Source organism: Oryctolagus cuniculus, chromosome 7 (assembly GCF_964237555.1).
Source record: "Oryctolagus cuniculus chromosome 7, mOryCun1.1, whole genome shotgun sequence".
NCBI lineage: Eukaryota > Metazoa > Chordata > Mammalia > Lagomorpha > Leporidae > Oryctolagus > Oryctolagus cuniculus.
This window is the reverse complement of record NC_091438.1, coordinates 127,215,320-127,243,149: the sequence shown is the minus strand read 5'-3', so window position 1 is coordinate 127,243,149 and position 27,830 is coordinate 127,215,320. Positions and strand designations below refer to the sequence as shown.

Sequence of the window (27,830 nt, the reverse complement as noted above, 5' to 3'; positions counted from 1 at the left end):
CCAATACTAGATGTGGTTAGTCTTTGTTATTTTTAGCCATTCTAGTGGGAGTATAATGGTATCTACTTGTGAGTTGTTTGTATTTTATTTTTTTTAACTGATTAAGATGTTGAGCATCTTTTCATGTGCTTATTTGCTGTGTGTCTTAATATGTTCAAGTTCTTTTTATTGGATTGTTTTTTATTTAGAGTTGTAAAGAGTTCTTTATATATTGAAGTCCTGTGTCCGGTGTTTTACATATACCTTCTCCTAGGCTGTGCTTTGACTTTTTAGTTTTTAATATCTTTCAAACAAATGTTTTTATTTTTTTTTTAAATATTTATTTATTTGAAAGGCGGAATTACAGAGAGAGAAAGGGAGAGATATATTTTCCATTCGCTGGTTCACTCCTCAAATGGCTGCAACAGCCAAGGCTGGGCCAGATAGGAGCCAGGTCTCCCATGTGGGTGCAGGGGCCCAAGGACTTGGGCCATCTTCTGCTGCTTTCTCAGGGACATTAGCAGGGAGCTCGATTGGAAATAGAGCAGCCAATACTCAAACCAATGGGCTACTCAAACCGTTGAGCATATGGGATGCTGGTGTCACAGGTGGCAACTTTACTGGCTACTTTGTAAAGCTGTTCAAGCTTTTTGTTTTAATGGTCTGGCCAGTTTACTGATTGTTTTCCCACCATTTTTAAAAATAGCTTTTGCTTTTTCTCTCATCTAGAAAGATTTTGTCAAACCCAGAGTTACTAGGATTTTCCTGCAGTTTCTGATAGAAATTTTATGGCTTTAAATTTTATATTTAGAAAATTTATGATCCCATTTCAAGTTAGTGTTTTATAATGTATGAGATAAAGATTGAGGTTCATCTCTTTTGCATATGGATATCCAGTTATTCCAGTGTTCTGTGTTAAAAAGATTATCCATTCTTCCAGTGCTATATGTTAAAAAGATTATCCATTCCTCCATTGAAATGCCTTGGCACTTCTGTCAAATTTCTGTTGGCCATATATACATGTGTGGATCTACTGAACTGTATTCTGTTTTCATACTCTGTTCTGTTTGATCTGTTTGCCTTTATACCAAAACCACAGTTTTTATTGAGTTCTTTGTCTCCTACCCTGTTTATATAAATTTTTATTGATTGAGAATTTTCTTTTAACTAGTATAACTTGTATGAATTTGATTCTTTTGTGATTTTTTTGTCTATTAGGAATATTTATAGTGACACAATATAGGCTTTGTGAGTAGATATCCTTTTATTTATTTATTTATTTGAAAGGCAGAGATAGACAGAAATATAGAGAAGGTGCTCCCATCTGCTGGTTCTTGGTGCTCTGCCAAGAACGGGTAGTAGGCCAGGCGGGAAGCCTGAAGCCTGGAACTTGATCCGGGTCTTTCATGGGTGCCAGGAGCTCAGTTAACTTGTTACCATCACCCTGCCTCTCAGGATCTGCATTAATAGATAAACCTTTAAGAGACAATATTCTAGTTAAAGTTCTGAGAATGTTGCCTTTGAGATTTCTTTTGGTTTTGCAGTAGTAAACAAACATGGGTTAACTATACTTTGCCAGAGTAGTCCAAAAATTTTTTTTAAATTAACAAAGCTATTATGTTTTAAATGTGTCCAGTAGATATTGATTTAAACAGTATTTGGCACTAAACAAAAATAAACTTTTTCTTGCAGTCTGGATGTGGATAGCGAAGCTAAGAAATTATTGGGTTTAGGACAGAAACATCTGGTGATGGGCGATATTCCAGCAGCTGTCAATGCATTTCAGGAAGCAGCTAGTCTTTTGTAAGTATTACATATTTTACCATGATGTAATATTATGTTCCTAATAAGTCCTGAGTTATAAACCGTTCGATTATGAGGAAAAAGAATAAAGAGCAAGAGTTTTAAAATGTGATGATTCTTCACATAATTGTTTATCCATTGAACTATAAAACTAAAATATTGCTGACTGAAAGACTTTAACTTTCCTGAGTAAGATAGTTTGTATTCCAGTCACTATTAATTAGGGTGACCAACTTGTCCTGGTTTCTTGGGGCTTTCCCAATTTTAATACTGGAAGTTCCATGTTTGGGGGTACCTGTCCTGGGCAAATCATGATTGATCACTCTGCCACTAATACCATTAATGGCATCACATTTTTCATACTTTTTTTTTTTTTTTTTTTTTTAAGACATTTATTTATTTGAGAAGCAGTTACAGAAAGAGGGAGAGACAAAGAGCAAGGTCTTCATCCTCTGGTTCATTCCCCAAATGGCCACAACGGCTGGAGATGGGCTGGTCTGAAGCCAGGAGCTTTTTCTGGGTCTCCCATATGAGTGCAGGGATCCAAGTATTTGGGCCGTCTTTCGCTGTTTTCCTGGGCACATTAGCAGGGAGCTGCATTGGAAGAGGAGCAGCTGGGACATGAACTGGTACCCATATGGGATGCTGGCGCTACAGGTGGAGGCTTAACCTACTATGCCACAGTGCCAGCCCCTTTCATACATCCTTAGCACCTTTGTTATCTGCTGTTGGAACCGGCTGGAAGCTGGCAGCTACCACCATGTGGCCATATAGATGAAGGTACTTCACAGAGTTCATGGAAAATGGAATTAAAAGTTTTTGGGTGCAAATCTGGTGTCTGTGTGTGTATGTGCACTTTTTTGATAGATACTACATGTTAAAATTTGTTACATCTTCATGATTACTTGGATATTATAGGGCAGGGAAACTAAACAAGGCAAATAAAGCAAATGCCCTCTTCCCACATGTAACCAGGAGCAACATATGGGCTTTTTTATGATTTGCAGTTGGTTTACTTAACTGACTTGGGTTGAAACCTGTCAACATCAAATTCGCAATTTAGGTTCTTCATCTTTTTTTTTTTTTTTTAAAGGATATGATTTATTTGAAAGAGTTACAGAGAGAGGCAGAGATCTTCCATCTGCTGGTTCACTCTCCAGATGGCTACAACAGCTAGGGCTGGGCCAGGTTGAAGCCAGGAGCTTCATCCGGGTCTCCCACGAGAGTGGCAAAGATCAAAAGACTTGAGCCTGCTTTTCCCAGGCCATTAGCAGGGAGCTGGATCAGAAGTGGAGCAGCTGGGACACGATCCAGCACCCAAATGGGATGCTGATGTTGCAGGCCGCAGCTTTACCTGCTTGCCACAACACCGGCCCCACAATTTAGGTTCTTTCTTCATGATGCAGTTTGTTATGAAGAAGAACCAGGTTAGCTTTAATGTCTTAAAGATGTTCTATTTTCCTCAAAGACTACCTCCAGATCTGAGAGCCAAAAGAGTAAGTTAAATCTTGAAGCAGTAGCCTTTCCCTCTGATTTGGTTTGTGCTAGTTTTCTCTAAGATTGAAATATGAATTTAATGGTAGGCCAGTTCAATCTTTTTTTTCTAAATCATTTTACTTTATGCTGCTTAGTTTCTCCAGTTAAGCTTATTAGGCTCTCAGGCCATTAACATTAGTTGCCCTGACATTGCATGACTCCTGCTATTGCTTATCTTTTACTCATTGGAAGCTAGTCTTTATTTTACATAGAGAAGTACTTCCTCTTTCCCTTTTATTACACTTGTCTAGATATTAATAACTGAAATTTAAATAGTGCTGTCTTTTTTTTATTTGAGAGGCAGAGAGGGAAAGAGGTCTTCCATTCTCTGGTTCACTCCCCAGATGGCTGCAACAGCCAGAGCTGGGCCATTCTGAAGCCAGGAGATTTTTCTGGGTCTCCCATGTGGGTGTAGGGGCCCAAGGACTTGGGCTGTCTTTTGCTTTTCCAGGCCATAGTAGAGGGCTGGATTGGAAATGAAACAGCCAGGACTCGAACTGGCACCCACAGGGGATACTTCACTCCCATAAACCTTACTCATCTTCTAAATACAAAGGCTCTTTAAGTATTCCTGCCCATGACATTCATCTTGTGGCTGGAGGAATACCTATCAATGTATTTGGTCCTTGGATTATATACTAACTGAAATAATTTTTTTTAAAGATTCATTTATTTGAAAGGCAGAGATAGAAGGAGAGAGAGAGAGAGAGATTCTAGCCACTGGTTCATTTCCCCAAATGGCCACAACAGCCAGGGTGGGCCAGGCCAGAGCCAGGAGCTTCTGGGTCTCTCACGTGGGTGCAGGGGCCTAAGTACTTGTGCCATCTTCCGCTGCTTTAGCAGCATATTAGCAGGGAGCTGGATTGGAAGTGGAGCAGTAGGTACTTGAACTGAAGTGCATATGGGGTGCCAGCATTGCAGGTGGAAGCTTAACTTTCTTTGCCACAGTGCCAGCCCCAAACTAAAATTAATGTCAGAATATATAGATGAAGAACACAGTGATATTATTTTAGTGTATGCTTTTTTTTTAAGATTTATTTATTTGAAAGTCAGTTAATGGGGGGAAAGGAGAGAGATTTTTTCAATCTGCTGCTGCTGGTTCACTCCCCAAATATCCACAATGGCTAGGACTGGGCCAAGCTGAAACCACAGCAGGGAACTCCATTTGGGTCTCCTACATGGGTGGCAAGAGCCCAAGTACTTGGGCCATCTTCTGCTGCTCTCCCAGGTGCACTATCAGGGAGCTGATACAGAAGTGGAGCAGCTGGGACTAGAACAGTTGCTCACATGGGATGTTGTTGTTGCAGGCAATGACTTAACCCAGTGTACCACAACTCCAGTGCTTCCCACTTTTTAAGATTTATTTATTTTGACCGGCGCCGCGGCTCACTAGGCTAATCCTCTGCCTTGCGGCGCCGGCACACTGGGTTCTAGTCCCAGTCGGGGCACTGGATTCTGTCCTGGTTGCCCCTCTTCCAGGCCAGCTCTCTGCTGTGGCCAGGGAGTGCAGCGGAGGATGGCCCAAGTCTTTGGGCCCTGCACCCCATGGGAGACCAGGATAAGTACCTGGCTCCTGCCTTCGGATTAGCGCGCATGAGGGTGAACCAACGGCAAAGGAAGACCTTTCTCTCTCTCTCTCTCTCTCTCTCTCTCTCTCTCTCTCTCTCACTGTCCACTCTGCCTGTCTCCCCCGCCCCCCCCCCCCCAAAAAAAAAGATTTATTTATTTGAAAGGCAGAAAAAAAAAAAACAGAAAGGGAGAGATGGATCTTCTGTCTGATGATTCACACTCCAAATGACTGCAACAGCTGGGTCTATGTGTAGCTGAAGCCAGGAACTCCATCCTTGTCTTCCAGATAGGTGGCAGGGGCATAAGCACTTGGGCTGTCTTCCCCTGCCTTCCCAGGCACATTAGCAAGAAGCTGGATTAGAAGTAGAGCAGCCAGGACTCAAACTGGTGTCCTAGGGCTGGTGCCGTGGCTCACTTGGTTAATCCTCCACCTGTGGCGCCGGCATCACATATGGGTGCTGGGTTCTAGTCCTGGTTGCTCCTCTTCCAGTCCAGCTCTCTGCTGTGGCCCGGGAGGGCAGTGGAGGATGGCCCAAGTGCTTGGGCCCCTGCACCCGCATGGGAGACCAGGAGGAGGCGCTTGGCTTCTGGCTTCGGATTGGTGTGGCTCTGGCCGTAGCGGCCAATTAGGGGGGTGAACCAGTGGAAGGAAGACCTCTCTCTCTTTCTCTTGCTGTCCATACTCTACCTGTCAAATAAAAGAAGAAAACTGGCACGGCACCCTAATGTAGGATGCTGGTGTCAAGTGGCAGTTTAACCCACCACACCACATTGGCCCACATACATTGTTTCTAAAAGTCCCTTTGATAGCAAAAGGGTTGTATTGATTTTCTAAAAGATTTGTGTCACTGAAGAAATGTCAATTTAAAGAACTAGAAATAATTTTAGATCAGATGTTAATTTTGTTTTCTTTATAGAGGAAAGAAGTACGGAGAGACAGCTAATGAGTGTGGAGAAGCTTTTTTTTTCTATGGGAAATCACTTTTGGAATTAGCAAGGTATGTCTTTTAAGCCTTGTTTATAAATAGAATGTTTTGTATCATCTTCGTGATCTAAAAACTGAGGTTTCCTTATTTGCTAAGATTGTTTACTAGCTTTGAGATTTCACATAAGCTAGCCAACTGGTATTACCTAGAAATAAAATTTTTGAGGGAGCATGAAACATCGATGGAAGTAGTGAACACCATTTAAAACAGACTGTAAAATTAAATTTTTGCTTTGGGATTCACTACAAGCAAAGATTTTTTCATTAGTGAATGAAAGTTAATTGATCCAAATAAGGTATATAGAGACGTTTTTAAAAAGATTTATTCACTTGAAATTCAAGGCAGCATGATAGACAAAGAAACAGCGTGCCTCTACCTACTGACTCCCCAGCAGCACCAGTAACTCAATCTGGGTCTCCCACGTGAGTGGAGGGAACCCAAGTTACTTGGGTTATCATCTGCTTCCCGGATGCATTAGCAAGTAGCTGAATTAGAAGTGTGGAGTAGCCAGGGCTCGGTCTAACACTCTGATATGGAATTCAGGCATCCCAAGTGGCGGCTTAACTCCAGGAGTCACATCACGCACCCCTGGAAACCTTTAAAAATGAGTTTAGCTAGCTCAAAACAATCTTTAATTAGGAGTAGACAGGACAGTTTTTAAAGAACCCATAAATGTCTAGTAAATAAGACTCTAGTAATAATGGAAAGATCTTGGGTATTTTTCACCAGAACTTAATAATCAGAATTAAAATATATTGAAAGTATACATACTAGTAAAAATCTGTTTTCTTTTTTTTTTTCTTTTTTTTTTTTTTTTTTGACAGGCAGAGTGGACAGTGAGAGAGAGAGAGACAGAGAGAAAGGTCTTCCTTTTGCCGTTGGTTCACCCTCCAATGGCCGCCGCGGCCAGCGCGATGTGGCCGGCGCACCGCGCTGATCCGATGGCAGGAGCCAGGAGCCAGGTGCTTTTCCTGGTCTCCCATGGGGTACAGGGCCCAAGCACCTGGGCCATCCTCCACTGCACTCCCGGGCCACAGCAGAGGGCTGGCCTGGAAGAGGGGCAACCGGGACAGAATCCGGCGCCCCGACCGGGACTAGAACCCGGTGTGCCGGCGCCGCTAGGCGGAGGATTAGCCTAGTGAGCCGCGGCGCCGGCCCTAAAAATCTGTTTTCTATTTAATCTCATATCTGGTAACTCCTAGTCATGTAATCATACAGAACTTCATGTAGATTTATTATGAAAATGTTGATAGAATGTTATTGTCGAGTGTTGGAACAAAGTTGAGAATATCGTGGCCCTATTGTAAAGGCAGTGCATACAGGTCTTTATCCTCTTTTTTATTTTTTTAATTTTTATTTATTTATTTATTTTTTATTTTTTTGACAGGCAGAGTGGACAGTGAGAGAGACAGAAAGGTCTTCCTTTGCCGTTGGTTCACCCTCCAATGGCCGCCGCGGCTGGTGCGCTGCGGCCGGCGCACCGCGCTGATCCGATGGCAGGAGCCAGGAGCCAGGTGCTTTTCCTGGTCTCCCATGGGGTGCAGGGCCCAAGCACTTGGGCCATCCTCCACTGCACTCCCTGGCCACAGCAGAGAGCTGGCCTGGAAGAGGGGCAACCGGGACAGAATCTGGCGCCCCGACCGGGACTAGAACCCGGTGTGCCGGCGCCGCTAGGCGGAGGATTAGCCTAGTGAGCCGCGGCGCCGGCCCCTGTTTTTTATTTTTTAAAAAGATTTATTTATTTGAAAGGCAGAGTTAGAAGGAGAGGCAGAGAAATCTTCCATCTACTGGTTCACTCTACAAATGGTTCCAGTGGCCAAGGCTAGGCTAGGCAGAAGCCAGGAGCTTCATCTTGCTACATCAGTGGCAGTGGCCCAAGAACTTGGACCATCTTCTGCTGTTTTCCCAGGCACATTAACAAGGAGCTGTATAGAAGTCGAGGAGTTGGGACTCAAACCAGCACTCATATGGGATGCTGGCATTGCAAGTGGTGGCTTAACCTGCTGTGTCACAACACTAGCCCAGAAGTTTTGATTATTGCTGTTTTCCCATGAATATATAGTTTTATATTCCTTGTACTTACTTACACCCAGTAGATTATATTTATTATACCTTTGATTCTTTCTTTTGTTCTCCTAGAATGGAGAATGGTGTGTTGGGAAATGCCTTGGAAGGTGTGCATGTGGAAGAGGAAGAAGGGGAAAAAACTGAAGAGGAATCTCTGGTAGAAAATAATGATAATGTAGATGGTATGTAGAATTGCATGTGACATTCAAGAGATGCAGTATATATATATTTATATCTTGTATACAAGTGATGGAGATAGGGCTCTCCCTGCCTTGGCTGGTCTCTCCTAAGATGCTTAAGGGGATGCCTGCATCTGGTAGAGGCTGCAGTGGCTGAAAGTGACAGCAGGCTTTTGTAAGAGGGTAACTTTTCAGATCTGGCTGTTTAAATTTGTGTTTTATATATTATTGCAACCTTAAATTTTTTTTCTAGTGCAAATTTTTTAGATAGTCTGCAGCTCAGTTACTTTCACATTTTTCCGTTTAAAAAATATTGATTTCTAAGCTGAGTTGGCTACAGAGCTGTATGTATCAGACAGTTATATTGTTTAGAGAAGAGTGAGAGCTTGGCATCTCTTACCTAACTGGTAATCAGAATGCTCAAAATGAAACAATACAGTGTCTAGTGTAAGGAGCATGGGTTTCTTTCATTAAGTGCTCTGCTAGCTGTGACTCTCCCTTTGCTTTTCTCAAGGGGGCAGGTAGTTTTTAGGCCATCTGCTAAAACTTAAGCCAGGCTGTTTGAGGGTTTAAAGGGAATGTATTTTTAGTTTCCATTTATTCCTTTATCATTATACTCGAAGACATGTTTATGCTTCATGTTCTTTAACCATGTAGAGGAAGCAAGGGAAGAGTTGAGAGAACAGGTTTATGACGCCATGGGAGAGAAAGAAGAATCCAAAAAAACAGAAGGCATGTCTCTGTCAAAGCCTGAAACTGCTAAAGAACAGGAGAGTGAAATGGAGAAGGGTGGAAGAGAAGATATGGATATAAGTGAGCCTACAGAGGAGCTCCCAGAAAAAGTTGCATTGACTCCAGATCAGTTAACTGAAACCTCTGAAGAGGCAGAAGGAGCAGCAGCACCAGAAGGACTGAATGAAGCTGAGGTCACTTCTGGGAAATCAGAACAGGAAGCAGCAGATGCTGAGAAAGGAAAATCAGTTTCTGGAACTGACGTCCAAGAAGAGCACAAAGAACAAGTTGAGGAGAAGCAGGGAGAGGTGATTGTGAGAATAGAGAAGCCAACAGAAGCTTCTGAAGAGCAGCCTGGTACAACTCTAGGAAAGGATAACACGGCAGTGGAGGTAGAAGCAGAGCCTGTAGACGCAACAGCCAAGCCAGTGGATGTGGGTGGGCATGAACCAAAGGAGCAGATGGCTACCTCTGGAAATGAGCCAGGAAAGGCTGTTCTCAATGAGCAGTTGGTAGGGCAAGATGTGCCTCCTGTGGAAGAGTCACCAATGGTGACAACGGAGGCTGCAGAGGTGGGATCAGAAGTGTCTGAGAAGTCTGAGCAGGAGGCCACAGTTGTCTCCAATGATGGTGCAGTTAATGGACTGTCAGCTGCAGGAGATCAGGCTTCTGTTGACCCACAGCCTTCTGCAGAAAGAGTGACAGAAACAAAAGGTGGCTCAGAACTAGAGGAGGTCAGGGCAGAACTGGCTCCTAGCCAGGAGGCTAAGCTGCCCATTGAAGAATCTGAGGGAGCTGGTGATGGGGTTGAGACCAAGGTAGCCCAAGGGGTTACTGAGAAATCACCTGAAGACAAAGTTAAGATAGCTGCTAATGAAGAGACACAAGAGAGAGAAGAACAGATGAAAGAGGGTGAAGGTAACCGGGATATGCAAGAGCTGCAGTGGGTGGAGTACATTCTGGAGTTGACACACTAATCATGGGTAAAAGTCAGCCTTCCATTCAGGATTTTCCGTCTGCCTTTGGATTAGGAAAGGGCTAAATGAAAATGGGGAAAGTTTAAAAAGGTTGTGATAAGTTGAGAAAGTATCAAAAGCAGCAAGTCTTCTTTAAGCTGGCTTATTTATAAACTAACACTTTGTACTAACTGCAAAGCAGGTCTTCTCTGATTTCTGAGACTTTGCTAGCTATCAGTAACTTGTTGCACCATACTTGCCAATAAAGGCAGATGGAAAGGTAGATGAGGGGTGGGTGGGATAGGAGGGAAATAGTGGGCTAGGCTGGCAGAGAATGCTGAATGGATGTTCACTTGCATGCTCCTGGATTTTTTTAGTTCACTGTTCACAGGTTTTCTTCTCTGCTTTAGGAAGCAGGAGCAGAGCAGTAGAATCCATTGAATTGGTACACTTAAGCAGGCATGCCATTTAAATGAAGGCAATTACCTTGAATATTCTGGCACCAAAACTGAAGAATCCTGATGCCCCTTCAACCTTTAGTTTTCAAGACCATTCACATTAGTGACAATATCACTCCCCCTGCCAAACAAAAAAGAAAATCAAAAAGCCATTAACCCTCTTGTTGCTTCTCTTACCTCGTTTCATGCTGTTTTGGCCGATAGACTGAATTTTCTGTTACTTAGAATTTTACAAAATATGGAGACTTTGTATCGTGTTTTGGTCTAATTATGATTCACTTTTGTCGATATATATAAGCCTCTAATTAGTAATTCCATAATTGGCATGTCTGACTTGAGTTGTGCTGTCATTTGAGGATTCTACTGTAGACAAGGTTCATCTAACATTGGCGTTAATAACCCCAGTTATATTCCAGTTGCTTATTACTATTACTTGTGTAATTGCTAGACTACCACAGGAGTTTCTTAAGTTTAAGATTTTCAGAGGCCCAATTTCAATTCTTGGAGATTATTCTGTGAACTTCCTTTTACCTATGTGCAGGTCCTTGCACTCCAGCCAGCAGAAGCACGGTAACTAGAAGGGGATTGGCTAAATGACAGCACCATTGGGTTTATTGGGCATTAGGATTTCTTTATGGAAAAAGCACAGGACTGAATTCCTCAATTTTTAAGAACTCAGTTCTTGATTGTAATGATAGTGAGCCAAGGACAGAAAGGCTTTGCTGGCTCTCTTAGGTTGGACCTTGATGAGCTGTAACAGGGACGTCATCTTCCTAACAAACTGTTCCATTGGATCATAAGTATCATTGTTTGAGATCTTTCATTGCATTATTACTTATGATTCCAAAACAATACTATTTGCTGTAATACAATGAGTCTTAAAGAGTTAATGGAAAATGTGTATTATGAGTACACATGCATGTATTTCAGTTTTTGCATCAAAATTAATTCCATTTTTCCATGAACTTCTTGAAGTTCCCTTGTATTACTCCAGTTAGAGTGATGAAGAGGTTGACACTTAAAGGTTATATGTATAACTTGTGTAGGGTCAAAACGGTAAGTCATAGTAGTGAATCTGAACCTAGCTCTGCCTTGAATATATTTTCATTCCCAAGCTACCTCACATGTCCACTTGGACATTCCTAGTCATTTTTTAATTTTTTAAATGCTTACAAAAGCTTAGACTTTTCCTTAAGCTGTACTTTTGAGTATTCTGTGCCAGTACTGTTCTACTTAGAAAAGATAGTATAATTTCCCATATTCTACAAATGAAGAAATGGAAGAAAAAGGTTACTAATTCATTTGCCTCAGTCATGCAGCCAGTAAAGTGAGGACTGGGTGCTGAGACAGCCTAACTTGGGCAAAACTGCCTGCCTGCCTGCTTGCTTGCTTTCCCCCCAATCTCCCCAATTGATTTAGTTATGTATCTGTAAGGGCAGAGTGACAGCGAGAGGAAGAAATGGACAGAATGGTCCTCAGTCTACTGGTAAATATTCCAAATGGCTGCAATAGCAGGGACTTGGCCAGGCTGAGGCCAGGAGGATGGGACTCCTGGGTTTCCTATGTGAGTGGCAGGAACTTAAGTATTCTAGCCATCATCCTCTACTTCCCGGATGCAAGCAGAGTGGTTGGGACTCAAACTGGCCTCTGATATGAGATGGCAGGCATCTCAGGCAGCAGCTTAACCTGCTCTGGCGCAACGCCTTATGCTAGCCACCTACTTTCTGTGCTTTATTCCTCTTTATGTGGCAACACCAGTCCACAGATATCTTGCAAGTGGTTTTCACTTAAAAATTCATAAAATTCTGTTTCCTACCACCTCTTTACATTTTGCCATCTCTTGGACTGTCCATATCCCAAGTAAAGTTAATCTGTTCCTTTTCTAATTGTCCAGTGTGATTGGTAAGTGAACATTTTAATTGTCATAAAGATCGGCTATGCTCAGATGGACTTTGTGACAGGGACCTGACTTCCCTGTGAGAGTTTTAGAATATGGCTGCAAATTTAAAAGGAATCATTACCAGAGTGACTAACTGGTTTGCTCACTCGAATTCTTTATATGCTGGAGCTGGCTGGAGTCTGTGGCATGCTCATTGGTGAGAGTTGGTAAGGGCTATGCTTTCCTCTCCACAGCTCTGTTGTGAGAAAGCTAGTCTCGAGCATGCTTGTTCTCAGTGGACTGGATAAGTTAACTTTTGGCACATTTCCATGTCTATTACCTAACAAGTGGAATAAAGATACCAGAAACACTTGCTTCTGGCTGAGTGGATGGGAGCTGTAACAGTGAATAAGAGGCAGTAGTTAGTTCAACTCATTCTAAGTGATCCATGTTGACTTTTTATAAGAAAAGCACTTGGCCTTTTCATTGCTGTTGGTCTGACCCATAGATAAGATTACATATACTAAGTTAGACTGGAATTAAGCTGCAACCACAGGATTTATATTCAGTCCAGCTGTTAACTGATTGGGATTAGCATCTGTTTCCTATCTCAGCATATAGGCTGACAGATGTTTATTGGAATCTTTGATTAGTCCTTAGTTGTATTCTCAATACTGAGGAATTTTTGCTTGTAGAAACTGAAGGCTCAGAAGAGGAGGATAAAGAAAATGACAAGGCTGAAGAAGAAACACCAAATGATTCAGTTCTTGAGAATAAAGTAAGTTGTTATTTATTCACTACCCTTGTCTGCTTTCTTACTGTAGGGCTATAGCTTATTAGTGGAGGTATAATTATGGTAGACACCCATTTCTTGGGGTTAGGGAAGATTAGTTTCCCTTTATTATTTTTTTTAAGGTTTATTTTATTTATTTGAAAGGCAGAGTTAACAGAGCGAGGTAGAGACAGAGAGAGAGGTCTTCATCCACTGGTTCACTCCTCAGATGGCCACAACGGCTGATATGAAGCCAGGAGCTTCTTTCGGGTCTCCCATGCAGGTGCAGGGGCCCAAGAACTTGGGCCATCCTCTACTGCTATCCCAGGCTATTGCAGAGAGCTGGATCGGAAGAGCAGCTGGGACTAGAACTATCACCCATATGGGATGTTGGCACTTCAGGCCAGGGCTTTAACCTGTTGCGCCACAGTGCCGGCCCCATAGGTTCCTTTTATTAGTGTCCAGAATGGACAGATCTGTTGGGTTCCAGGGAGATGTCCTGTTAGGACTGAACCTGACAAATCACTGATGACTTAAGGAAATTTTGTAGGGACCCGTTTTATAGTTTCTAGGGGAGAATGTCTAATTTTTTTTGTAAAGATAATTTATTTGAAAGAGATATCTTGCATCCATTGCTTCAGTTCCCATAAGGCTGGGGCTGGGCCAGGACCAAGCACTTGGGCCATCTTCTGCTTTTCCTAGGCATTATAGTAAGGAGCTGGATCAGAAGTGGAGCAGCTGGGACACAAATCATTGCCCATATGTGATGCCAACACTGTAGGCGGTGGCTTTGCCAGCTATGCAACAATACTGGCCCCAAGTCTGAATTTTGAATCATATGTCAAGTTGTTTATTCTTCTTTTACCCATACTAAAATTAAACATTTAGATTTGTGCTCTGAAAAGATGCCATTCTTTTACCTAAATCAGTGATTTGGATATATTTTAGTCTCTTCCAGAAAATGAAGAGGAAGAGATTGGGAACTTAGAACTTGCCTGGGATATGCTGGACTTAGCAAAGATCATTTTTAAAAGGTAAAGCTCTGGGTGCTTCTAGATTGAGGCTGGAAGTTTGGTGTTTGAAAATAGAAAGCAGTTAGGTTCGGACAAGTACTGTTAAAGAGTTCTGGTCATCTCCTTCTTTAGGCAAGAAACAAAAGAAGCCCAACTTTATGCTGCACAGGCACATCTTAAACTTGGAGAAGTTAGTGTTGAATCTGGTAATGCATTTTCCATTTTACTCTCTAACCTCCCCTGCCTGCCCTGTTCTTCCTCTAATAGATTCTCTAAAACCCAGCCTGATTTTAAGTTGGGTGGTTGGATTTTTAAAAATGACACTTTTATAGAGCAATCTCTAAAAAGCAAAAAAGTCATTATGGCATTCTTTGGAGATACTATAAACACAAATGAAATGTTAAATGGAACATTGGTGCAGAGTGGGTCTTAATTGTGTGAAATACCTTATTAAGTGTTGTACATTTACTTGTTATTCTCTTAATTAGAGAATTATATCCAAGCTGTAGAAGAGTTCCAGGCTTGCCTGAGCCTGCAAGAGCAGTATCTGGAAGCCCATGACCGGCTCCTTGCAGAGACCCACTACCAGCTGGGGTTGGCTTATGGATACAACTCTCAGTATGATGAGGCAGTGGCACAGTTCAGCAAATCTATTGAAGTCATTGAGAAGAGAATGGGTGAGTGAACACCAGCTGCTTCTCATGCTGATAGTTGGAGCAGTTGATAAAACACAGTTGATAAAAACAAATCCTTTTGTGGTAATTATTACTGATCATGTTAGCCTATTTTTTGTAGCTGTGCTCAATGAGCAGATGAAGGAGGCTGAAGGATCATCTACTGAATATGAGAAAGAGATTGAGGAGCTGAAAGAATTGCTACCTGAAATCAGAGAGAAGATAGAAGATGCAAAAGAATCCCAGCGTAGTGGGAATGTAGCTGAATTAGCTCTGAAAGCTACTCTGGTTGGTTCAGTCCCCTCCCTATCCCCCTTTTATTTACAATACTTAATTATTTGAAAGGGAGAGCAACAGAAAGGGACAGACCTTCAGTCAGCTGATTCATTCCCCAAACGGCCAGGTCTGGGTCAGGCCAAAGCCAGGAGTCCAGAGCTTCATCCTTGTCTCCTACCTGGGTGACAGGAACCCAAGCATTTACTTGGGCCATCTTCCGCTACTCTCCCAAACGCATTAGCAGGAAAGTGGAGTGACCAGCCCACATATGGGATTGCTGGCACTGCAGGCAGTGGCTTAACCTGCTGTGCCACAGCGTTGGCCCCTAAATATGAACTTTTCAACATGACCTGGGTTTCCAGGGAGTTGGTGAACAGAGGGAATGTGAGAGCTCAGCTAATTAATTATCCTGATCAAATAGGGTAGCAGTTAAAAGAGAATATGTTCTGGAGCAGACTGGGTTTGAATTACATCTGTACACTCCTTAGTATGTGGGCATTCTGTGTGTAAAATGGGGTAATAGTTTCTGTGTAAAATACAGTACCAGAACAAAAGGGATTAACAAAATATATGGTATTTCCATTTCTGAGGCCACCTGCCTCTTCTGACTTTTGGCTGCTTGTGTCCTGAGTGGGAGGTATATGTGAGGTTGTATGTCTGCCTGGAATCTTGCTTGGAAGCCACTAGCACATCAGGGCTTTTCTTGGGTACTAGGCTAGTGCGTGCCTGCTGTAAGCCTGAACAGCCTGAACGCCCTGGGTTTGTCGTTTCTCCAACAGGTGGGGAGCTCAACTTCAGGTTTCACTCCTAGTGGAGGAGGCTCTTCAGTCTCCACGGTGGGTATTCAGGTATTTTGTTTTGTTTTTGTCACTTCAGCCTCTGTTGCTCTCATGTAGTGTGTACATCACCAACAGACTTTTTTGTTTTTGTCAGATTGCCAGTAGAAAGCCAGCAGATGGTGCTTCTTCATCAAATTGTGTGACTGATATTTCCCACCTTGTCAGAAAGAAGGTAAATGTACACGTGGTTCGTTCGTTCGTTCTTTCTCTCTCCTTTTTAATTATTTGACAGAAAGGTCTTCCTTCTGTTGGTTCACTCCCCAAATGGCTGCTATGGCCAGCACTGCGCTGATCTGAAGCCAGGAGCCAGGTGCTTCCTCCTGGTTTTCCATGTGCGTGCAGGGGCCCAAGCACTTGGGCCATCCTCCACTGCCTTCCCAGGCCACAGCAGAGAGCTGGACTGGAAGAGGAGCAGCCGGGACAGAATCCGGTGCCCATATGTGGTATTTTCTTTCCCAGTCTTTAAACTTGGTCTTTTGTTAACATCTACTCCTCAGCCCCACCCTGACCACTATGCTTCTAGCAGGGGGTCTGAATTTTGCAGAGTATGAGGTGGTATCTGCATCCCGTGGCTAGGGAGAGAGGGAGGCAGACCATTAGAACTGTGTATCCTGGTGTTTAGGATCTTTGCGCTACATGGGTTAAATCTTTTGCAATTGTGTTTTTAAAATGTCAAGCCTTCACAATTATATCTTTAGAGGAAACCAGAGGAAGAGAGCCCCCGTAAAGATGATGCAAAGAAAGCCAAACAAGAGCCGGAGGTGAATGGAGGCAGTGGGGATGCTGTCCCGAGTGGAAATGAAGTTTCAGAAAACATGGAGGAGGTAAGGTGGGCAGTTAAGCAGGTGTTGGCCTCTTAGGGAAGCCATTCCTCCCAAGTGCGTGTTTTCTACTGTGAGCCTGTTTGGATTGGTTGAGTGTAACCATCACAGAAATAGTGGTTTTGGAGTCTGAAACCTATGTACCCAGGTCCCCTTCAGTGAATGTACGAGAGGGCACTTGATCGGCAAGACTAATAGGTCACTTCTGCTCGTCCCCTTCCATGTATTGTATGACTGCTGGCTCATCATAAGAGAATGTAGGAATTGATTTTGTACAGGGAGTAAAGCATAGTTTTGCCTTCGCGATTGTATGACAGAATGGTTTCAAAACTAGGGTCACTTATGCCCAAGCTCCCTGTTTTTCAGGCTGAGAATCAAACCGAAAGCCGAGCAGCAATGGAGGGGACAGTGGAGGCTGGAGCTACAGTTGAAAGCACTGCGTGTTAAGAGAGGGAGCAGAGCCTTCCTATCAAGGGAAAGTGTTTTGTATATAATGTATTTTTTCACTTTTGGGGGATTCTTTTTGTATAACTTCAATAAAGATTGTAAGCAAAGGTTGAAGTGTTGTTTTTTCCTTAAATATTAGCTGAATCTGTGCCTTGGGGTACTCCAGGTTTTATAGAGTGGCCAAAGGTACTTGTCTTTTGCCTTCTGTATTGATCTCTATGTTGGAAATTTTAACCCCAGTTCCTGTCTGACATGTAGGTGATGAAAGCAGTGTGGCTGTAGGCCCATCATCTTCTACCGGTGCTATATTTTTTTCCTACCAAATACTTGCAAGGTCTTGCAAACCTTCAGTGGTGCTGTCATTGGATAGGGGCTATACAAGACCTGGTGAGGATCTTGCTTTGGGGTGCTGAAAACGAATGTTGGACATTGAACCAAGCCTTGGGTGGTACCTATACCTGTGTACCTAGTCTCCAACTAGGGCCAAGATCCTGCCCTGGAGAAAGAACTGAAGAATTGAGGCGGGTATTTCCTGAGAAAAAGAGTTGATCTCTTAAATATTAGAAAATTGAACACTCTGGTGTGAAAGGAGATTTAGGATGATGGTGATGGACACTTGGGCTGTGACTGGAAGAATCTGTGGGGAGGCTGGCTCACGCTATATTTGTTATTTTCTGTATAGAAAAGTTAAAATATATCAATACTTGGAATTGTTACTGTCTGCAGTTTTGACTTCTCAAATAAAGATATTAAAAAGCCCCTGGTCTGGAATTGTATTTAAAAATCTCACTGTGAGATCTAGACTACCTGGAAGATTTCAATATGGGAAAGGCAGAAGCAGCCCACCAGTTCTGGGCATCCAGTCCAGGAGTGCTAGTGATCCAGGTACTGATGCTTATGCCCTCCCATTGGGCCCTTACTGATGTGCAGGGTGCTAGCTGAGTGCCTCAGACTTGACCCTTAGCTTAATCTGTTGTGGACTTGGCACTGTTTGGGTTTGAGCCTTTTTTTTTTTTTTTTAAACATGTACTTAATTGGGGACCAGCATTGTGGTGTAGAGGTTAGAGCTGCCATCCATGAATATGGTATCCCCTATGGGTGCTGGTTCATGTCCCAGCTGCTCCAGTTCTTTGCCAGTGGCCTGGGAAAAGCAGCAGAGGATAGCCCAAGTGTCTGGGCCTCTACTCACATGGGAGACTCAGAAGAAGCTCCTGCCTTTCGCTTGGCCCAGCCGTGGCTGTTGTGGCCATTTTGGCAGTGGGCTAGTGGATGGAAGATCTCTAACTGCCTTCCTTTTTTTTTTTTTTTTTTTTTTTTTTTTTTTTTTTTTTTGACAGGCACAGTGGATAGTGAAAGACACAGAAAGGTCTTCCTTTTGCCGATGGCTCACCCTCCAGTGGCCACCACGGTGGCGCGCTGCGGCCAGTGCACCACGCTGATCCAAAGGCAGGAGCCAGGTACTTCTCCTGGTCTCCCATGGGGTGATGTACTTAATTTGCAAGGCAGGGTGACAGAGGAAGACAAAATTTTCCATCTTTTGGTTCACTGCCCAAATTCCTGCAAAAGCCACAGCTAGTCCAGGCCAAAGTCAGGAACCAGGAACTTCATCTGAGTCTCCCATGTCAGTGGCAGGGGCCCAAGCACTTGAGCTATCTGCTGCCTCCTAGCACATATTAACTAGAAACTGCATGGGAAGGAAGTGTAGGGATGGTGTTATGCCATGATGCCTGCTCTACATCATCCAAAAGGATTTTAATTTGTTCCCCCCACCTACTTGAAAGGCAGAGTGACAGATTTATCCATTCACTGATTTCACTCCCTAAAGTCTGCAACAGCCAGAGCTGGGCCTAAAGCTAGGAGTTTGGAATTGAATCTGGGTCTTCCCACATGGGTGGCAGGAGCCCAAATACTTGGGCCATCACTTAGAGCTTCCCAGGGTGCATTAGCAGGAAGCTGGATTTGAAGAGGAAGAATCACTATTAAAATAGTTAAGGGATGTTGGCTTTACCCACTGCACCAGAGTGCCTGCTCCATACCCAGGAGGACTTAGTTTAGTCATCCTGACACTTGCAGGGCTTATTCTGCTACAGGTTAGAACCTGCTACTTTTAACATCCATGGTTGACCTTCAAGTCAACTCCATTTTATAGTTTTTTCTTAATACTACAGGAAATGGTTGAATTTTTCCTAGGCTAGTCACAGTAACAATTGCAGAATCTCTGGCTTACTGTGGTTCTAAATTCCATTCCGGAACCTGCCACCACTATATTCCAGATCCTGAGCTCTTCCAGTCCCCTTTGTTTCTTGGTCGGGACAGTCATGACATACTTGTCTGCTAGGCTCTTGACTGCAGAGCTGGGCTGTGTCTGCTTGAATCTGCATCTCCAGGTGTCCCTTGCGAGGAACCACCGTTGGGTTGGGGCCCTATTCTGGAATCTGAAGTGTATGATGAAACTTCAAAAAGCTCATGGAAAAATTTTATTGAGGTACAAAAATTTCCTGAAATCCATGCAGTTTTTTTTTAATGATACACACTTCTTTCCATTAACTTTTTTGAAGACAAGTCTCAGAAATTCCTTGTTTATGGGGACCTTGAGAGCCTGGATAGAAAGGCTTGGTGAAAATCCGTTGGATAAAGTTAGTTTGGCAATAAAGTGAAGTTTTAGCAAAACCTAGCCATTGGCATACTCAATCTTCAACCTTTTACAAAAGGCAAATGGATACTGTAGGGTCAAGCACTGGTGGGAGGTGGAAAAGCTGTGGTGAGAACACAAGTACTTTTTGCTGCTAAGTAATACAGCTGCAGGACTAGTCCTATGCATGTTCGGATACAGTCTCAATTCACCTGGGCTCAGAAGCCAGGGGGGGCGGGTCAAAGCTGTGGTCAGAGTTCAAACCCTCATCTTTATCCTTGACTCCACCACGGGGCTCTTCAGTGGGCGGTGCAGGGTCAGCAAAACCAGCCATGGGGATGAAGGAGTTGGCTTCCAGTGAGGATGAGTTGGACACCTGTGGAACATGAGCAAGCAGGTCTTAACAGCACACGTTAACAGCACAGGTTCTGAGTCTCAAAACTACTTTGAGCCAAGTTAACCTCATCTTGCTTTTATTTCCCTGTTAGTACTATTTACCCAACGTGTTGTGAGGGTCAAATGAATTACTGTACAGAAAGCATTTGGTAGTTAACTGGCACACAGCAGTCCATAAAGCTGGCTGTGAACCTTACCAGTCACAACGATGTTGTCCCTAGCTCTACCTGGGTTCTCACCAGTGGTGGGTACTGGTATTCATGGGCAAATGCAGGGCTGATCTCTGCCAGTGTCTGAACATCTGCATCTCTTGCATTCACCAGCCGCAGGAAGAGCTCAGCCTGACCTGCCTGGGAGGAAGGGAAATGGTACTGCATTTGTACCTTGTAGTAGACCCAGGCCCAACCCGTAACACTCACCTGGGGAATCCCATTCAGCTGCCCAAAGCTAAGGCTGGAGTCCAAAGGAAGGGCCCGGAGTGGGAGGCGCCAGCGGCCACTTAGCACCCGTTGATCTCGGTCAAATAGCACCAGAGAGGTCCACGCCTTTGGCTGTGGTGGCCCAATTCCTGCCATCCCTTGCCAGGCCAGTAGCTCACAGACCAAGGATACTGATGGTGAGGGTGGCAGTCTGTAGATAAACCAAAGAGGCATTGAAAGCCAGAGATGCAGTCCCTTCCTCGGACTAGGCCCTCAGAGCCAGCAGACGAGAAAATTCAGCAGCATGACAGCTAAGTCTCAATCTGGCAGACTGCCAAAGACGTGCTCCCCACCTACTGACCTGGGCACAGGCTGCCTGCTGGCAAGGATGGCACAGTTGCCCATGGGCCCAGGAGCTGGAGGCGGGGGCAAGCAAAGGGCTGGGGGCAACGCTGTAGTCCCTCCTGTGTCATGTCCATCTCGAGACAAGCCAGTCAACAGCTGCACCCAAATCCAAGAAGCTTCAAGGCCCCGCAGGAAGTCATAGAAAATGACCAGGCCAGCCCTGGGGGACACAAGTCTAAGCACACAAACACCCAGCTCCTCTCACCCCTCTTCTCTCCCCAGCTAGCTCCCCAACCCACAGATGTCCAAGCAAGAAGCAGGCCTTACCCAGGGTCATAGGGCGCAGGGCCCAGGACATCAGATGTGGGCAGGAGGAAGTGTGGGTTCAGGCCCAGCTTCCCCGTCACGGATCCAGAAAGCTGCTGTAGCGGGGAAAAGAGTTGACTCCTACAGAAAGCTTCCTAACTGCCCATGCTCCCCCAACCCCACAGAGCACAGCTGTCCTGCCCCAGCCCGGGGCCTCACAGCCTTTCCCGTGCCACCCAACAACTGGATGGCCGTGGAGCCTGGAAGTGGAGGCAGCGGGGGTGCCACGGGCAGCGGGAGGAATGCGGGTTCTCTCCTTCCCTTTGGGTGTGGACGGGGACTGGACAGGCGTCCCACCTCTCCAGGCCCTAGAAGCAGAGGAAGAGTTGGGGCTCCCTGAGGTGCAGGAAGCCTCCTCCAGGAGTCAAGTCCACAAACACGGGTCTCATGCACTCCTGATGCATGGCTCCTCCACACCCTCACTCTGAGCCGGGCATGCGTGGGAGGGCTCAGTGGGACGGGGTTGGGGTGCTCACTAACCCCAGGGTACCTGGCCCAGGCCCAGGCTCCTCTGCATCTGCAAGGCCAGGATTTCTGCCTCCAGGCGCCGATTTTCTGCCTCCACCACTAGAAGCTCCCCCGAGGCGGCCCCTGTTCTTCCTGGAAAGAGCACGTCTAACCTGTCACCTTTGACCTCTGGTGACGAGCCGGGTCAGCCTCTGAGCAGCTGTGCAACATGAGGGCCCCTTGGACAGGCCCGCTGGACTCGTCAGCTTACATTCTAGCTACTGTCGCAATGACCACCCAGGCTTCCTTCCTCGGGGCTTTTGTGCAAGTGGTTTCCACGCCAAAGACGTCCTCCCCTCCTGCCCCCCACCCCACCACCATGACTAAGACCACCGCAGCGAGAGGCTCTCCTGGCCGGCCCATCCTGTGCTCTCCTGTGGGTCCGCGACTGCCGCTGCTCCAGTGCCGACGCCTCCACCTGCAACTGCCACAGCTGGCCCAGAATGCCAGGGTCCCGACCCCCACCTCGAAGGTAGGTCTCACGCAGGGACCTAAGCAGCAGGGGAAACAAAGGGACAGGACGGCGTCTTTCCAGGGTTCATCAGCACTCAGCCCCAGGCCCATTCAGGGCACCTGCGCTCACCCAATCTCAGCAGCTAGAGTTGCTGGGTTGGCGGGCAGCCCCGGAAAACAGAGTGCAGCTTCTTGCCGGGCTTTCAGACTAGTCCTGCAGCGGGCGGCGACGCACGTAGATGACGTCACAGACACAGGCCTAGCCCACCCACCGCCGCAGCACCCCCGTCCCCGCCTCACCCAGACTGCGGCTGCAGCTCCTGCAGGCGCGCACCCAACATCTCTAGAGTTCCCCGCGTCCGCCCCGCCTCTGACCGGAGTTCTCGGAGCTCCCGCTCCACTCCGGTTAGACGGGGTATCCCGCCTCGGCTCCGGGCTATACCTTGGAGGCGCAGGCTCAGTTCTGAGGGAGAGAAGCCAAGTTAAGAACCGGTCCGAGTAACCTTAAGCCGAGGGCCGCAGCCGGTCCCGGTCTCCCCTCACCCTCGCCGCGTCGCTCCAGGGCCCGTCTCTGGGCTTCCGTCTCTGCCACGCGCCTGGCTCGAGTCCTGTGCAGCGCCCGCAACCGCTCTCCCGGGCTTCCACAAGCCTCGTTGCTGGGGTCTTGAGACCCGGCCTCTGATCGCCCCAAGAGCCCCGCAGACTCTCGGGGGACCTCCGTTATCCACGGTCGCATTTTCTGTAGGGACAGCCGCAGCCACTGCACCTGGGGGTTAAGTGATGGGCGAAGTCTGGGTTGGGGTGACTTGTCCCGCGTGGGATCTCCAGGCGTGGGGAGGGCGCGGTGGGTGTACCTCCTCTGTTAACCTCCATAATGCAGACTGGCTGGCCTCCTTCTCGGAGAGGCCCTGGGGTTCTTGTGACATCACCTGGGGATAGAGTGTGGCATGAGGAACCCTGCCGCTCCAGCTGGCTTCAACACCCCGCGACCTCCCGTCGCAGAGGAGGTCTTTACCGCAGGGCCCGGGGGCTGGGTGGCTACTGAGGGCTGTGCTCCAAGTGTCATCTCCCCGGTCAGGCGGCCAATGCAGAAGCGCTGAGCGTGGACAGCCAGTAGGGCCCACGAGCGAAAAACCATGTCACAGGACCCACAGGGCAGGAGCCCTGGCTCTCCAGAAGAGGTGGCCATAGGATGGGACCCGTTTCCCTCCACCAGTTTAGTCTGCAGGAGACAGGACTGTGGGCAGGGGAAAGGCAGAGGAAAGGGTTTAAGTCTGCGAGATCTTCCCCCTTTGTTTGGGGGAGGAGCCTTAGCTGGCTGGGTAGCAACTACAGGCCCAGGCAGGTCAGAATGGGTGGGGAAGACTTGTCCACCTGTGGGAGGGGCCCTTTGCCTGTCCCCATTTCATTGTGTACACTTGGGCGAGTAATACTGCACCCAGCTGCTGCATCTATCTGAACAAAGAGCAACAAAAGCCACCTGCAGGACTCCCTGGGCCCTCACCTACTCCATCAATGGTCATTTAAAGGCCTCTGATAGGCAAGGGCCGCCGTTTGCACTGCTGCGCTGCACCACGTGACGCCATTCTCCAGCCAAGGGAAGGACACTCGCAGAGGCGGCGTTCCACCCGGAAAACCTTTCTCTCAGAATGAAAAGCCCTTCTCAGACACGCCTCTCCAGAAGCAAACACTTCTGCCACAACCAAGTCTCACCAGGCACAGTGGTCTCTCCCTCCCTCCCCCAGAGCCCATTCTTCTCAGCTGTAAGAGGGAGATAATCCGCACGGCCCAAGTGAAAGCTGTGGGAGAACAAAATAATAATACAGCAGATGCTGCAGTCGAGTCCGGAAAGGAACTCTTCTCTTACCAAGTCAGGCCAGGTCACAGGCAGGGTCTTTCCTACCGGTCAAAATCGCCCATCAAGTTTTAAGAAGCAGTAACTCTGAGCTTGCTCTAAAGCATCTTATTATTATTATTATTTTAAGATTTGAAAGGCAAGTGAGGCAGGGAGGGGCTTGGGGGAAAGGGGAGAGAGAAATCAATCAGGCTGTCTCGAGCTCCAAAAGGCCACAACAGCTGTGACTGACTGAGCCAGGCGGAGGCCAGGAGTCAGGAACTCCATCTGGGTCTCCCCTGTAGGTGGGAAGCTGGACTGGATATAGATATATAGACAGGCATCAATGCAGCACTGATATGGAGTGCAGGATAGCAAACAGTGGCTTAATCCATTCTGTGCACCACAGGACTGGCTGCCAGGCCCCCCACCCCCACCCCCAGTTTTTATTTTTTAAGGATTTATTTATTTGAAAGAGTTACAGAGAGGTGGAGACAGAGAAAGGTCTTCCATCCGCTGGTTCACTCCCCAGATGGCTGCAACGGCCGGAGCTGCGCTGATCCGAAGACAGGAGCCAGGAGCTTCTTCCGGGTCCCCCATGTGGCTGCAGGGGCCCAAGGACTTGGGCCATCTTCTACTGCTTTCCCAGAGAGCTGAATCAGAAGTGCAGCAGCCAGAACTGGAACGGGCCCCCTTATGGGATGCCAGCGCTGCACAGTGGCATTACCCATTATGCCACAGGTTAGGCTGTCGTCTGCAGTGTTGGCATCCTATATGGGGGCCCGTTCCAGTTCTGGCTGCTCTACTTCCATTCCAGCTCCCTACTAGTGTGCCTAGGAAAGCAGTGGAGTGTGGCCAAAGTGCTTGGGTCCCTGCATATACGTCAGACTCTGAAGAAGCTCCTGGCTCTGGCCTGGCCCAGCTCTGACCCTTTCAGCCATTTGGGGAGTAAACCAACAGACAGAAGATCTCTCACTCTAACTCTTTCAAATAAATAAATAAATCTTAAAAAAAAAAAAAAAAAAAAAAAAAAGCCAAGGTATGACCAGCAGCAAGTTACAATGTGTCTCAAACTATGACTTAACCTCAGTCCAGTTTAATTCCCATTGAGAATGAGAAAATTACTAAATTGCAAATCCCAAATTTCAAGCTACTTCTCAATTCCGTTTAATACTTTGGCAAAAACATATTTATAGCTCATAAAACTATTTTAGCTTCAGGATTCACAACTGAAGTATCAATTTAAATTTCACGATTATTACTTTTTAAAATTATTTATTTGAAAGAGTTCTTGTTCAAGCACTTGAGTCCCTGCCACCCACAAGGGAGACATGGATGGAGTTCCTAGCTTCTGCCTAATTTAGACGGCCATTTACATCTGTTGGGGCCTTTAGGGGAGTGAACCAGCAGATGGGAGAGCTCATCTTTTGTCTCCCTGTCACTTTCAAATAAGCAAAAAAATCTTCAGAAAAAAAAAAAAAAAAAAAAAGGATTACATCTTGGGGGGAGATGTTTGACTTACTGGTTAAGATGCTGGTTTAAAGTCTGCATCCCAAATGGGGACGCCTGGGTTCAGGGTTCAAGGCCCACATGTGCTTCCTAACTCCAACTTGTTCATGTAGATACTGGGAGTAAGCAGGAGATACTGCTAAGGTGACTGGGTTCCTGGCACCCATATCGAAGACCTGGACTGACCTGCCAGCACCTAGCTTTGGCTCCTGTGAGCTTTGGGGGAGTGAACCCAGAGACGGCAGCTCTAATACATGAAAATTTATAGAGGAGAAAAAAAAAATGCCATCTTGTACTTAATGAAACTGCTCTGTCTCAACTGCCAATGCCAGTTGCACATGGATTACTTATACTGTACTACAAACAGCAGACAGTTATAATACATAATAGTTATAGAAGTCCCTGCTTCCCTTAGAATTTAGCAAGTGTCCTGCTGCTTCTCTCTGCTTCTATTCTCTGCTTGCTGTGGTTCAGAGTCCACACTCCAAGGTGTGGACTTTCTAACATGCCATAAAAGGCCTACTATACCTCTGTTTGCTTCTCATGAGAGCATGATCTTGCTCCTTTGTATTCCTTAGGAACTAACTACTACAGGGACAGATGGTACCAGAGCTTTTACTCGTCAATCAGATCTTGGCCTAAGGTTTCATCTTTTCTAATGTAACTGCTTATTCTTTTCCCTTACAGCGCACTGGGCACTCCTTATACCCTGGAAACCTGCACAATGCCTGGGATACAAGCCCCAGTAGTGTATTGTTGAATGAAAGAGCCTGTTTTCTTCACCAGTTGTCCAGCCAGCACTGGCTCAAGTCTTTTCTCCCCAAGTTCTTATTCAGTAGAAAACTTATTTAGTAGGTACAGACCATCCTTGAGATATGCATACTAGTAAATAAATGGAAACAGAAAGATGAATTCAGGAAAGAAAACGTGGTTTCTGAGCTTATTACTGACAGGCTTTTCTGGTCAAAAATGTGTCTCCTAAAAGGAGAAAAGAGGTGCATCTGAATCCAGATGTCCCCTAGACACACAGCAGTTATTTCCCCTGAAAAAGAATCCACATCTAGTTTTAAAGAAAATACACTTCTTACACAAGACAATCCAAACCGATGCAAAATATTTATTCCAAGTTAGTTATTTTATGCAGTAGTTTTCCCCCTCAACAGACCTGTGATAACCACATCTTTTAAATCTGTAAATAATGTTATCAAAATAATCTTAATCTTTGAAATCTCACAAAAATTTATATTTTACAATCCACCCTGAATATCAAGGCTGCAAGAATAACACATTTCCTATATCCAAATATTTTACAGCTGTACCCAAAAAGAAAAACAAAAAACCACATATGCTTGGTTAAGGGCTAAAGTTACCCGAGCAGCCAAAAATAAAATAAAATATCCAAATTATTAGCATTAATTTAATACAATTATAACTTCAATAGTTACTTTGTCATTGACAATGATTGCTTGAGCACAGGGGTGCGTACCCCAGGGCTGGTAGTAGAAGCTGTTGCTGCAGACCAGTGTCTCCTCTGCATCTCTGCACTGCCAGCTCCCACCTGTGCATCGCCCCATGTACACTGGGTGTGTGTACACATATACTTTAAAAATCTTTCCTCCACACAAACTTCTTTCTATTAAGCAGATAACATGGAAGAACAACAACAAAAGCTAAACAAGCCAATCGCTTTCTCTTTGGGTTACAATTATTTCCCTTGTGCATGAAGAATTCAATAAAAACATAAGGAAAGGAAAAGAATGATTTCTCTTGTACACTCCCTAAACACACAAGCCGAGTTTGCTGGGTCAGAAATGACTGTAAGCATTTCTATGTCTACTTCCAGGCATCATCATCTGATGTTTCACTGCTACTGGTTTCCGTGTCTGAGTCCTCAAACTCTGCTTTACCAGTGCTTCTCCAAGGGGAGAACAGGCCGGAACTGCGGCTCTGCAAGAAGCCATTTTTCCTGATGCCATTTCTTCTCAGCTGTGGTTAGCATTGGACAGAGAAAAAGAAAAAAGAAAATCCATCAGTGACTACACTGGCTCATGGGAACTGGGAAAGGACAGGCCCCGGCTCAATCTGAAGTACAACAGGGTACAGTGGAAAGCTTTCAGGAGAGTTTCTAAGAGCTCCTACAGCAGTGATTTTCAAATCTTAACATGTAAAACAAATCATCTAAATTTCTGATTCTTCTAATTCAGTAGGTCATGAGTGGGGCTTGATATTCCTTATTGAGTTTTGAGTGGAGGGTCTCATGGCAGCCTGTACAGTACCCCTTTGTAGGACTTACAATTCTAATTTATGTTCCAAATATATACCACTTGGTGTGGTTTATACAAAACCCTGTTGTGGCGGGCGCCGCGGCTCACTAGGCTAATCC

General features: G+C 45.6%; 3 protein-coding genes and 1 long non-coding RNA gene across 44 annotated transcripts in view; 2 read left to right on the top strand and 2 right to left on the bottom strand.

Annotated features, from left to right (window-relative positions):
* Positions 1-17,745, top strand: part of NASP (nuclear autoantigenic sperm protein) — a 33,403-nt gene extending 15,658 nt beyond the window's left edge. For 5 of the 12 annotated variants that reach the window (XM_051856044.2, XM_008263990.4, XM_051856045.2 and 2 more), the window contains exons 4-16: positions 1,672-1,782; positions 5,805-5,885; positions 8,013-8,122; positions 8,777-9,769; positions 12,840-12,922; positions 13,865-13,950; positions 14,062-14,135; positions 14,418-14,606; positions 14,725-14,891; positions 15,659-15,727; positions 15,813-15,890; positions 16,417-16,542; positions 16,906-17,745. In XM_051856044.2, the coding sequence (XP_051712004.1) occupies positions 1,672-1,782; positions 5,805-5,885; positions 8,013-8,122; positions 8,777-9,769; positions 12,840-12,922; positions 13,865-13,950; positions 14,062-14,135; positions 14,418-14,606; positions 14,725-14,891; positions 15,659-15,727; positions 15,813-15,890; positions 16,417-16,542; positions 16,906-16,986 (2,248 nt within the window). In that variant the 3' untranslated portion in view covers positions 16,987-17,745. 12 annotated transcript variants of the gene reach the window in all.
* On the bottom strand, positions 1,225-23,293 carry CCDC17 (coiled-coil domain containing 17). 20 transcript variants are annotated; one of them, XR_011390734.1, is made up of 15 exons: positions 23,120-23,293; positions 22,959-23,033; positions 22,648-22,870; positions 22,405-22,567; positions 22,235-22,318; positions 21,985-22,142; positions 21,625-21,744; positions 21,304-21,452; positions 21,106-21,200; positions 20,795-21,013; positions 20,434-20,644; positions 20,254-20,360; positions 19,831-19,994; positions 10,294-10,386; positions 1,225-2,376 (listed from the first exon to the last, which is right to left on the bottom strand). XR_011390734.1 is itself a non-coding variant. In XM_051857822.2 (14 exons), the coding sequence occupies exons 1-14, from the start codon at positions 23,291-23,293 to the stop codon at positions 16,230-16,232; spliced, it is 2,040 nt and encodes a 679-aa protein (XP_051713782.2). In that variant the 3' UTR covers positions 14,771-16,229. The 20 variants fall into 20 exon arrangements, 14 of the variants coding, with proteins under 14 accessions (XP_051713781.2, XP_051713782.2, XP_051713784.2 ...); XR_011390733.1 differs by having other exon boundaries at positions 1,225-1,455; XR_007924077.2 differs by having other exon boundaries at positions 20,254-20,644; positions 20,795-20,998.
* On the top strand, positions 23,171-26,997 carry LOC127493620 (uncharacterized). Its single transcript, XR_011390735.1, has 3 exons — positions 23,171-23,285; positions 23,634-23,820; positions 26,135-26,997. It is a non-coding gene; the product is annotated as an uncharacterized lncRNA (long non-coding RNA).
* GPBP1L1 (GC-rich promoter binding protein 1 like 1) overlaps positions 26,545-27,830 on the bottom strand; it is a 62,493-nt gene continuing 61,207 nt past the window's right edge. For all 11 annotated transcript variants that reach the window (XM_051857840.1, XM_070078576.1, XM_070078573.1 and 8 more), the window contains one exon: positions 26,545-27,433. In XM_051857840.1, the coding sequence (XP_051713800.1) occupies positions 27,281-27,433 (153 nt within the window). In that variant the 3' untranslated portion in view covers positions 26,545-27,280. The remainder of the gene's footprint in view (positions 27,434-27,830) is intronic.